A 13,439-nucleotide genomic window follows, 5' to 3' on the forward strand; every position below is an offset into this window, starting at 1 on the left:
AAAAAAATAATTGGAAGTTTGGTAAAACGGCATCAGGACGATTTTATTATTTGTGTTCAACATATATTAATACAGTAACCAAATAAGGGAAGAATTAAATATTGAAACGCAAGTAATATTTGTATTGTTCTTACATAAACAATGGTTACTGATGTAAAGCTTTATAAGGGTAAGAAAGCGTGAAAATTACCGAAACAGCACATTTAATGTTACCGGAATGCATCGGACAGTAGCCAGAAACAACGACTATTAACACCAAGGCAGTAATAATACTTATGAGGTTGTCATTAAAGCAACGACGATGTAAAATGTGAGAATGTTGACTGTAGAATATTTAAAAACATCTCTGATCCGCTTACACTAATTTCATATTGAAGAATGTGAGCTATTTTTGGCTTGTAGAATAAAGCCTGCATTTAATTCAAGGGCGTTTTGCGTTAACGTTTGTCGGTGTGTGGCAAAAAACAATTTTTGCTGCGATATTACACAGGTTAAGCAACTTGCTGCTTCTTGTTTTTAGTAAAACTACTAAGTTCTTGTGGAGCCTGGAGCTTACATGTAAATCAGCTTATGTTTAAATCATAATAAAGCGTTCACTACTGCATTCGCCTGTGAATATGAACTTAGTAACATGCAGAAAGAGCAGAGTCTGGATGTTCATAAAGTTCAAACCTAACTAATGAACTAGGCCTAACTTTACCCGTTTAAAGAAAAAGTGAAGAAAAACATAAAGTTTCTGCAAGTCATGAAATTAAGTTTGAATTTAATTAACAGGAGCTAGATGTATGTGGCCAGTCCAGTGCGATGGGGTAATTTAAAATACGTTGTCAGTATCAGACGAAAATTTCACGACTGAAATTAATTAAACTGAAATATAGAAACAAGACACGTTACGTTTATCTAGATATATTCTATTAACGAGAGGTATCAAAAACAAGCAGGTTCCGCTTGGAGACAAAATGCTATTGTGTTTATATCGGTTCATTAGAACAGCATTTTCCACACCGAACGTCGCGTAGGAGTGGTTAGCAGTCCTCCGTATTCAAGAGATTCTCGTTCAAATATCGGCAAGGAAACCGAATATTAAGATTATAGTTGTTTTTGATTTTCAGCAAATGCTGGGACAGCAAAGGCCTTTCACATCATTCCCTTTCCGTCATTTTCATTCTTATTAAAATCTGACGCTGTATACAAAAGTGAAGCTTAAAAGCGTCGTTAAAATCCGAGAGTCAATCAGTGACACGAGTACTTTCTTAAATAGTAAAAATTGAAGTATTTGTTGACAAATGTCGTGGACTACAACCTTGATGAAAACGTTAAATATTAACATTCTCACTTTTGAACTTCTATTACAATATCGTTTATTACATTCATGTTACGGAGTATAAGTGCAGCTTTGACGAGGCTGTTGTAATTAACAACAGGCTGAATGACCTCTTAGTATAGGTGGTGCAACTACAGCTCGTGGAGTGGATATATGATCATACTTATTGCTGCATGTTGTAAATCTCATTTCCTACTCTGTACCCTTTGTGTACTGCATGTTACATAGTACAGGTAAAGCTCTGACGAGACCGTGTTGAAATTCGCCACAGATTTCATGGCTTCTTATGTTCGAATAGTGCCACTACAGACCTTCGAGTGCAGATATTACAAGAGTGTTACTGCATTCGGTAGATTACATGACCTGCTCTCTACTGCGTATCATGAAGTACAGCTCTGATGAGGCTTTATCCGGAAGTGCCGTGTTTCCTGTACGTTATGCAAGCCGTGGTGCTTCCGACACTAGCGCCAACGTCCTGCGTGCACATTATGTATAATGCAGACATGGCGCTCGCCGGACACATGAATCGGCAGTTGATATCTCTCCTGTTGAGAGACGTTCCAAATAATGGAACGTTCAGCGTTAGTACGGTTGTTAAAGTTCTTTCCAAATGTCCTGACTGCAATAAGGAACATATATCAAAGAAATTAAATGTTTAAATCGTCGGGGTTTGTTTTTGGGAAGACCGTTATCATAGGTCTTGCTTCGGTTTCAACTTTGTTGAAAAGCTTAGGACATTTGCGTTCGCCTGTATCGATTGACATGCCTTTATGTTTTTTGACTCACAGTTAATTCCACACATATATTTAAAATGTTTCAAGGAATTAAGAATTAAAAATCGTTTACAGATATGAACCAGTAATTACCTCGCTTTAAATAATTAGGTGTGCAAAATTGTGTTACGAACTGATTAATCTTACTTGTAGTCTATGTTATTCCTACTGTAGAACCTGTGTCTGATATAATATATTTTTGTAGGATTTACCTAAACACTAGCATTCATTTCCAGAGCTGTGAGGTGTCCGTCATGGAATCTTCAATTTCTTTATTTTGCGAGTACCGGACATAGAGTGACGATATCCTTTTCTCCAGCAAGTCCGTCACAAAACCGTACAGCGCCGTAGCTCACACTTATTTTCCGGACATCCTCATAAGATATTAAAAATTGAATTTTTAAATTGGAGTCGGCCTGTCGCTGTCGTTGTCGTTGAAGTTTAATTTCTTATTACAGTCAGACCGGTTTGAAATGATAAGTGTGGCTATTAAAATATGGAACAGTGCTAATGTATAAATCATTGTTTCGTTTGTTGTCGCGAAATGAGAGTCATAATTAAGTTATAAAACTGTGACGTCAGTGGCAAGCTTTGTGACTGAATATGTTATTACAGCAGCTTTGAAATTCTGTTCGTGAGATACATATTTCGAATGTCGGCTGGGACACTTTCTTTAATGACAGGTTCTTGTGCGTTTTCGAAGCCTGTTGAAGCGAATTCCATAGAAACACTCTTAAATAAGTAACTACTTCGTCTCTGAACCATTAAGGAGTCGCCTTCAGTGATTGTCTCATAATTTTATTGGATGTAAATATCATTAGAGTGACTGAAATCAAAATGCCTTTATTTTTTAAGGCAATGGTGAAGACGTTTAAAGTTTGAAATATTTATAAATATATAAAAAATTAATTTTAATAGAGGAATGGCTATAGAGGAACGAAAATACATAATGTGAAATAAGTATTTTTCCGACGTCACCATCAACACACCCTCTTTATTACAAATGTAATGTCGTTGAGCTTCATGTTTCAGCCTGACAGTACCATCTTCAGGTGCATTTCTTAATATTAAACGGCTATCTAACTAAGACCTCTCCAAAGATCATGAAGGTAGTTTATTTGTGGCGACATATTCCTGCATACTTGGACCGAATAATGTGGTCAGTGTAATTAAAGCCGGCCATTATACTAATCGATGCACACGAGCTTTCATAGTCATCGGCGCAGAGAGGGCGTGTTAGACCTGTTAGCACATACGAACAACTTCACGCATATAAAGAAGTTACTCTGTAGAGCTGTTTAATAAAACGGGTAATTTCAAAACACGATATGGAGGACGTAATACCTTGACATAAAAGTTTTCGCTCTGATTCTTGAAGTTAAACTTTATGTACGTTGACGACTAATAAGAATTTTGAAGTAAATCGGCCCTACGAGCATAAATGTTGACAGTAAACACTTCGTGATGTGACAATAGAGTATATAAATGTTTATATGTGCCGTATTGTCACTCAACGTTCATTTTTGTCTGAGACAGTTTTATTTGTTACATCTAAATTTGTAGTCTTGCTGTGCAGACCAGTTGGAAGTAACGCGACGCTATAAAGTTCATCTAAAAATACAAAGACACTTGAATAAAGGAAAAGGCTAATAATTGAAGGAGTTTTTGTGTTTGGTATTTTCATAAGCTGAGGTTTATGTCCCTTCGTTCACTGTTGCATATACTTACGTCTTCCATCATTAACCTATAGACAATATATCAAGAAATTGACGCACGCGAAGCTGCCATGGCTTGAGATTAGTTCAGACAGGATGTCCAACAGACACATTTTCTGTTCTCATCCCTTTTTCTACCTGATGACGAGAGCAGAATGTAGTTTTCGAAAGGTGGTTTTTTTAAATTAAGACGACGGACATTGTCCAAAATAACACTTTTACTCAGTACAATAAAACATTTGATTATCATCTTTTATTGAATTGTGTACTTTGGAAAGCAACAGCAAAACCAGCACGCAATATTCTAGATGAACATTAATATTCGTGTCACAGAACTTCTTAGTTGCAAGAATATTTATGAGGTGAAATAAAGATTTTTTTGTCTCCTTCTGTTGAACAGTTTCGATGTGCGAGGGCGTCAGTTTGGTCAAGCGAGATTGTGGTCTGCGCCTTCGGCGTTTGGTACCAGAGCGTACTTCAGGACAGCGTCCACTCCGGCCCAACTCCTAGTGGATGACGTCGCTCTCTCTGACGAAGGGATGTATCGGTGTCGAGTGGACTTCCGCAACACCCCAACACGAAATCTCAAAATAAACCTAACCGTCATCGGTGAGTTTGTGTTTGAGTTTGCTGTAGTTTACGCCGCTCACCTCTGTTCTCAGTCTTTGTGTCTTTTCGTCGTAAAGAAATTCTAATGAAGGCAAATAGTCTTTGTGAAGCAGTGCTTCATACATTCCTCAGTCTGGCTTCTGAGAAACAGAAAATGGCTTCTTCAAATATGCCTCCTATTTTAGTATTTGTTTTAATTTTCTCTAAATGTCAGAATAGAAAGACCTCGTCATACTCTTCTTTCACAACTTCATACACGTGCACTTTTCACGAAATTGTAAAAAAGAATTACAGACGTATTTACAAGTGTAATGAAGCAGTTTGTAAATTAAATCAGTGATAATCTTATTGAACACCGCTCTTCCAAGAGCCGAGTAGTTCATTCGGGCTGGACGAACAGAATTCGAATCTCTTCAGAGGCAGACATATTTCTTTTTCCACCGCTTTCAGTATGGACATAGTTTCTCCTCAGTTGCCTGCTGAATAGGCACTGGGGTCCCTTTCCTCGATGATAAAGCAGTCGGAGCGTGAAACTTACCAGTCACCTTCATCTACTGCCAAGTTTAAAAATGTGTAAAGCTATATCCCCACTACCCCCAGGCTTTTATGGTGTTGATTAAGAAGCTCACACAACTTTGTTTTCCGTTTTTCTGTTACTACAGAATGCCACGATATACAGAATCTCTTTACTATCAATGTTATAATAATTTTTGCTACAAAGAATCACTTCCGTTAGTAGAAAGTTAAAATTAGATTTATCACGATTTTTGAGTGAATTCTATGCCTGTATCAAGAAAAAAATGGCTGTCTTCTGATTGATCGTGTTGGTGATGGATGCAGCAAGGATCTCTGAAACGTTGGTAAACTTCTACCGGACTACTACGGAAGACAGCCATCTTCGAAACATAGATCCTACTTATGTCAGGATCAGATTCCTTTTTGTGTGTTGTAATCGCAAATATGCTGTAAGGCGGTTTTAGATTCTGTCCGTGACAGAATGGTCACGGGCTAACGTACTCAGTGGATTTATGATGTTGATAGTTGACATAATTGAAATAGTCTCTGCTTTACGATTAGACTTCCGAAACAGTGGATATCTGGTTGGTTAACTGTATCCAGTGAAAATACTGAACTTTTGTTCTGCGTTTGAAACTAGGAGAAAATTCAGATTGACGTATGTACAAACAGTTGATAGTCTACGTACCTACAGTCGCACTTGGTAAACTGAGGAATGTATCTTAGGAAACAGAAACAGAATCAAGTCTTTAACAGTGGGATGTTTAATGTATATGAACTGGAGGAAACTGAGAATTTGTAAGAAAAATAATTGTCCGTATAATGACAATATTCGGTATTACCCATTCACCTTCGCGCGAAATATCTGAAGGTCCTTTTCCTTGTTTCTGTTCCTTATGGAGAGTCTCGTAAATTTGTACTAAAATACTGTCGCTTAAAACAGGTTTGGCATATTTGAATTTAGTTAATTTCTATTCACAGTTGTTTGGACTACGTCAAGAATATGAAATTAAAAATTATTGCTATTATTTATGTAAGATATTCCAAACGTAGAGCCATTTGAATGCTTTCATTACATTCAGCGTTGAATTTAATTAAAACTCCTGAGTTAGGTGAACGTAAAAGTTACTCACTTCACGTATTCTTATTTGCATTTAGCAGCCTTATTAAAGTTGTTACGACCTGATCAGTAGCACTGACATAAAACTCACGCTTATGCGTCGGAATATTTTTCGATCCTACACGTTACCGCCACAGTTAAGTGTAGCATTACCTTGGGCCTAGCCACCGAAGAATTTAAGATTGATTTTCCCCTCTCATTGGTGTTTGAGTTTATCTCGCTCTTTGCCATGACACCCAGCAGCATTCAAAGCCACTGGAAATCGAAAATGAAACAGAATGAAAACGTGAATCACACTTCAAAGCCATAACAACCAAACATTTTAAATTGAAATTGTTGATTTATGTGTTTGTTCGCTTATACCATATAAGGGTAAAACTTCGGAAGATGTGTCCTGAGTTCGATTGCCGCTGACGGCGTTTCTGATAGCTCAAAAACTAAGCGTGATAGAAAAATTGCGCCTGTACCAAAGTCATCTGTTTCGAAGAGGATATTGCAGAAACACAGACCAGAATCCCGAAAAATTATGTTTTCGGACGCCAGTGAAGATGATTTCTGTAGCTCGGATATTAAGCACGGCGCCTTGGCAAAAGATGTTTATTTCGGACCGCCAGAACACCGAGAACTGTCCTGGGATCGAGTCCTGGTGAGGAAGTTTTATGAAGATCCGAAACAAAGCTCAAGAGAAGAATGGTGCCGGGAACAAATTAATGAAACTGTTGATCTTCGGTCTTATGCACATCATAGGAGTTTGTTCGTATTAGATTTTGACGCCGTGTAGACTCGTCGGTATATGACAATGTTTCATAGATTCACAGATAGACATTGCCCTCGTCTTCAGGGTTGGAGCAAAATTTCACACTATAATAAATGTTAAATGTGTAGTCTAAGTTGTCAGTAGGCCTGCGTCAAATTTACGTATATTTGTAATTTCTCTTTATAGTTTATTATCAACATTTTGTTGTATCTATTTATTGTATACAAATCACCAATCTTACTCTGACAAGCTGCCTGTTGTAGGCATGTAAGTTAGTCGCGGAAAGAATGCTGTCACTTAATTACATTCCAGTGCCACGCTCGACATCTACTTTGCACTGCCATTTTTGAGAGTAGTTACAATATTTATATTTATGCGTGTTCTTTAGGGCGATGTATCCACCATTGATATTATTAAATTTCTGTAACATATCTACTGCTGTGTTTCTGAGGGAAATGATATGCAGTTCTTAAGCCTACTACTCACTAATGATCTGATTTCATTTAAGAACCCGAATGCTATGTATATTATTAAGACATTATAACTGTAGTTCTGTTCATTACACACTACTGTTTATTAAGTACTATAGATTTGTCCATCATTGTAAACGGGAAACTTTTAGCAGACGAAATAATGTGCATGACAGTCACAGTAATTCAGTATGATATTTGCATATATACACGGCGTCATCTGGGAAAGTTTAAATAACAATTATACGGTTCATATGGAAACCGGAAAATAACTTTGTTTGGCAATGACCAAATATTTATGAGTTAGTTTTTGTGTTTATTTTTGTCAGTGTTCGTTGACGTGTGGTTTTTAAATAGTTGGGATGAAATATGACGACAGAATATTAGATTGTGATATTGAGATGCATGTGTCACAGGTACGCATGCAAATATCGATTCCTTATCTGAGATACTGATGTTATCTTTGTATGTGGTATTGTACAGCAATAAATCAGATTACCCGAAACGTTCATCATATGGTCCTATCAACCAAGGGTCGCGGGTTGAAGTGAGGAAACAACAGTAAACATATATTGCCAGTCTCTGTCTGTGTAAAAGTGTTTTCATTTGAAGTAAAAGATTGGATCAGAAGAGTTCAGCATATGATCACAGAATGCAAGTGTAAATATGAGAGATATGGCATTATAACTTCTTATAATTTAAATGATGGGTTGGTGTAGTGGCATCGTTAATTATTGGATTTTTGATAATAATTTAACACATTTAATTGTCCATGATAGACGCGTAATAAACACAACAGGAAACACATTCTTCAGATACTGCAGGGGGTGGATTCACCATCCACTGGGATACTGGGAACGACCCGTTCTTCAAGTGCCTGAGCACTGCGGGTTCCAATTTTTCGTTGGCTTGATCAATAGACATTCGGTAGGACTCCTTGGACGAGGGATCGGCCCGTCGCAAGGCCTCTACCTGTACACAGGACATCACAACACAGAAAAACGCGGATAAACATCTATGGCTTGAGTGGGATTTGAACCCAGCGACCCACGCCTCAGACTGCGCGGCCACGGCAGACCCCTTCACCATGCACGCATAAAGGAAAATATTTACTATATCACAGTGTGCCTTAACCCTTTAAGACCCAGTGGTATCTTTTGCATACCGTTTGCTATAACATTCAATAACTCTGCAATTTCCCCCGTAAAGTGTTTATTGGTTTATGATTTCAACTTGTTAATTTCGTAGTAGAAATGCATTGTGTATTCTTTGAGGCAGAAACTGAATGTTTAAATGCTATTTAGATGAACTTTTGTAATCTAAAGGGTTAACAGATGCCTTTGGCGTCGTCATATGTTCATCCGTTTGTTTCGCAGCCTTCTACTAATAGACCAAGCTTTTGATTCGGTTCACCAATTACTGTGGAACTCAATTTATTACATTGGTTGTCGGTAATACAGAGTGGTTCAGAAATGGCTAATAGTTTTCTAAATGAAATTATTAAAGAGGAAAAAGGTGCAGTTTATTAAGAGTTATATAGATATATTTTTAATTCAGTGGAGAAATGCCATAACCATCAGCGCTTTCAGTTCACTTAAGAGAACTAATTGGATGCAGCCAACCTACTCTGTGGTACTGAATGCTGGTGGTGTAGCAGAAATGCCTTGGACTAGCAATCGATATATATCCATTTCTATTCTCGGTTAGTACACTCTCTGTCCTGCAGATATCATTGGTTTTCCTTAGTTGCTGGAGGCCTCTATTATGATTAATTACGAGTCTGTGTGCAGGTTTGTGTGCTGTGTGAAGTGGGAAATACTTTATCTCATTAGAGGTCGCATATCACAGTACCATTATCAGTTTAATTACATATTTATATGATGCAGTATTAATTTGAAACTCGTAACAGATTCGCAAATTATCAGAACAAATAGCAAGTTAATGATGGTACAAAACATGTGTATTCTTTGTGTGTGTGCGTACGATGTTAGTTAACATGAAAATCAGAAATTTAATAATACATTATGAGCGTGTAAGCAATAGTCGGAAAATATTTAACACGTCATTAGTAATGCTATAAACATTGAGTAGTTGGGGCAGTACTTGGTTTTCAGTATTGAAAAAATTGTCAGTCAGTCAGTTACTTGCGTTTTATAACCGTTCTATACATTTTAATAAACTTTAATTTTTTATCATCTGTATTGGTTGCTCGAGAACCCCCAACACCCTGAACACCGCAAACCAAGACTCTAATACCGAACGGGAAAACGGGTGTATATTTTGATAGTGGCGTTTATTATACGTAGCATATAACGATTATATTGTCATTAGATAATTAAACGTTCGTCATTCGTTGTGTAATTGTTATGCGGCTGCAGTATTGTTTGAAAAAGCGAGGTGTGCCTAAATAAAGTGAAGGTGTAAGTGGGTGTTAACATCCAATAATTTCATATTCCTAGTTTTTCTTAACCAACTAATGTACTAGCTGCCTACCTAACTAAATGTATAGAGCAGATAAATATTTATAGTCTCCCACTTAAAGAGGTTACCCATCATTGATGGAGTACGATTACTTATTGCCGTGTTACAAAATCCCACAGCTGTGCCTTATCCCAAGCAGGTCTAATGCAATCCACGATCTTACGCCTTATCAGCTTTAATGTCATCTTCCATACATATACATACTTTCTTTTCTATTAGTTATTCTTCTTCAGTGTAAGGGATTACGCCATCTGACTTGTCCCACTTCTGAAAATCTTATCAGCTCCCTCGAGATTCCGTTCTGACAGTGTTGTGTTGTGTTGTGTTATAGTCCCCAACCCCATGCGTGCTCAATGTTTTACCCATTTCGTGCTCCCTGTTTTAATCAGCTTAGCTTCCTCACTCTGTAGTTACCCATCAAGCTCTATTGCGATTTATCTAGTTGGCATGGTTACGGATTTAGCAGGTCTACTGAATCGCGTTCCAAAGTGCATTACTTTGTGAGATTTTAGGTTCTTGTGGCGGTGAAGACGATGATGCTGTTGCTCTGGGTTTTTCCGCCGTGTAGACTTGTAGATCATAAAAATGGGTACAAGTTGTTTCTCCGAATCGTTGGTAATTTACCTAGGAGTCCACAAAGCGTCACAGCGCTCAAGAGCAATATAATCATAAAGATTTCTGTCTTCTAGGTTGTTGCGCTGTGTAGTCTGGTCGATGTTAACCAACGTTTCAGAGGTCATACTGCCAGAATGACCTCTGAAACAGCGCAATAACCCAGAAGACACAAATCCTCATACTCACCGCTGTGAAAACAATACAGCCATACTTTATATTGAACCCAATTTGCGTAAAATTAGTAAGGAAGTATTCTTGATATATTCTAAGCCGGTCTGATGTCATCACTGCGTGGTTTTGGTGCATATTACGTATGGGAGAGCTTGTCTGTTGATGTGAATATTGAATCTCCAGTTTGTATACAGACTTTGTTACTACTAGCCAGACCAGAGCATTTGGCACTGCTTATGAGCTGCTGTAATCTTCCAAATGAGGACTCTGCTCCATGGAGAAATTGCGTTCTCGGTCCTCATTCGTAGATCTCTTGCAGTATTCTTATTCCTCTTAAAAATATACAGTCTCACGTCCTTTACCAGTACTCGTGTTCTTGAGTGAATCAAAAGCTGCCTGCTAAATACTGTAAAGTAGCCGATTCAGGCATTTTCCTTACAGAAACATACTGAATTTTTTATTTAAAATTGAAAAAGTAAATGATGAAGACAGTTCTTACAGTGTGTGAGGCGAACCTTAGCCCTCTGAAGAGAAACCATAAAAGAAAGGACCTTACCATTCTGCGTGTGTAGTTGGAAAGCAAGATGGAGTACCCATCACAGCGAGATAATTTCTCAGCTGTAATGGCTGTGCTGCACGGAGGAACTAGTGTCTGTTTATTTATGGCCACGCACTGTGGCTGTTAACTAACGCGGTCATTTGAGGCTTTCAGTGAAGGCTTACAGTTCTTTTGCTTCAGATTATCACTACGTGATTTCAGTTGTACCATACTTTTTCCTTTTCACCTCGAGGTTCAGCAGGAACACGTACCTTGTATTTATGTTTCCCCTCACTTTATTTCTGCCACACAATGGCGTATATTCGTTGATGGGAAATTGACCTCGAAGGCAGAATGTTTTAATTTTGGTACATGTTCAGGTTCTTACGTACGAACTTCTTTGGCAAATACGTGTATAATATCTTATCAAAGGGTCATGACCATTTCCCTTTAACTCTACCCAATATTATCTTTATTCTGCAATCTGTAATAGGTTGATCACTCATATAGCTGTTCCTTTGTAGCCTTGAATGACAGTGGATCTGTGCAAATAACAAGAAAGAACGGAAGCAAATAAGAACACGAGAAGAGACGACAAAAACTTAATTATACCTGTGAGCAGAAAGCATTTTTCGATTCTTGTGCTACTTTATATTCAGGAGGAAAGCCGAATAATTTCATTTCTCTGGAAACTGCCGATTTCTCCAAATGATAATTTTTATAATTTCTTTATAATCCAGGTTCTGTTCAAGTTTTGGTTAGTACAACGCTTTTGTCTCTGTGTATCTGTGTTATTTGGTAGCTTTCTTGTTATCATGAAACTCTACACGAAAATTTTTCCATTAATTGCATTTAAGAGCAAAGTTTTTAAATCGTGTTTCTATTGAATTAACATTCTAGATATAAATCGTATGAAATGGAAGCAGAACTAACTCCATTGTATCGGAATCTGCTGTTAATGCAACCATCGTTAAATGTTTTCTAAATGTTATGATGACGTATTTAATTATTATTCACATAACACGCGAAATTAATATTATTTCTTCAGGCTTTAAACACCAACTCCATGATCAGTCTTTGTTGAGAAACATAGCCGCTCATTTAGTCAGGAAATATATGCCTACTGACTTCTGTAGAACCGGAAAGTATATTAACATGTTTACGATAGCCCGCCACTGGCCTAATACGTGCTACAAGCTCTACCTACCTGATCAGCATACATGCAAATACTATACATGTGTATGTGTTTGCTTATGGAATCATTTCGACGTAGCAATTAAGTTCTTGGTTTTATATCAGGCTTGTTGGCAGGTGTCTCTTTGTGCCTTCATCTTACTGGCGTGTTCCCTCACAAATAATAATGAATGTTGGGAGTAATATATTTTTTTAAATTAGGAGATTGTAACATTCTAAGATCTGGTGCGGCATTTTACCTTTTCTTGTCGACTCGCGGGTAGCCAGTTTATATATAACTCACTAAAATATATTGGAAGTTCGTGGCGGTTAAATAGGAATATTTTTACTTTTAAGCTGTAAATAGGCACACATTGTTCTCATTAATGTTATTTAACAAATATGTTTATTTGTTACATTTATTAATCATCGTCCTAAAACTAAATATTTTATTCACTCCGTAACATTCATTCATTATTCAGAACCATATTAGATTATTATAAAAACTTATGCGCATCTCACAGCCGTAGTCGAGCCTTGGCCTCCTCCCATGTGGGAGGTTTCTTTGTCTTTGAAGTGTGCATTTATGAGTAGTAAGAAGAAGAATACGCATCTCAAGGATCGCTGGTTCAGATCCCTACTTTAATTAATCTAGGACTGCATTTAGCAGGAGAAATTACATAGGAAATGTAATGACATAAATATAAGAATATACTTTGCAGTTCCGAGATTAGAGCCACAGACTTTAACGTCACGCACAAATTCATATTCTAACGAGTAGAGTTTGCCTTATGAATCAGAAACAATGTATAAACAACCGTGACTGTAGAGTTGTAACATGCAAGTAACGGGGTTGTTTGTGACCTCAGTAGCTGTATTTCCTTTCCTTATTTCTGTCGTAGTAATCTCCATGAACAGAACAAATAAAGTTAACATGGGGAACAAAAATGATGTAAGACGTATGTGTGTGTCTGGTTCTCATTGTCAGGAATCAGTAGAAATGCCTGTTCTTTAAGCAAGGAAAGATGTAAAGCATGACTCATAGTGAATAACACGCAAATCGACCATTAAGAATAAGATCATGTAATCGACACTTCCAACATGCTAGATCTTGAAAACTTTTAACCAACCCTCATGCAGACATGACTCCGACAGTTGGTCACGTGACGTAAAACCA

General features: G+C 37.4%; 1 protein-coding gene across 3 annotated transcripts in view; it reads left to right on the forward strand.

The window, feature by feature from the left end:
• side-IV (sidestep IV transmembrane protein) overlaps positions 1-13,439 on the forward strand; it is a 446,858-nt gene that overhangs the window by 347,484 nt on the left and 85,935 nt on the right. For all 3 annotated transcript variants that reach the window (XM_087358210.1, XM_087358211.1, XM_087358209.1), the window contains one exon: positions 4,213-4,421. In XM_087358210.1, coding sequence (XP_087214336.1) covers positions 4,213-4,421 — 209 coding nt within the window. The remainder of the gene's footprint in view (positions 1-4,212; positions 4,422-13,439) is intronic.

Source organism: Zootermopsis nevadensis, unplaced genomic scaffold, assembly GCF_977971745.1.
Source record: "Zootermopsis nevadensis isolate Lab colony 2312 unplaced genomic scaffold, Znev_1.0 Znev_ptg000029l, whole genome shotgun sequence".
Classification (NCBI taxonomy): Eukaryota; Metazoa; Arthropoda; class Insecta; order Blattodea; family Termopsidae; genus Zootermopsis; species Zootermopsis nevadensis.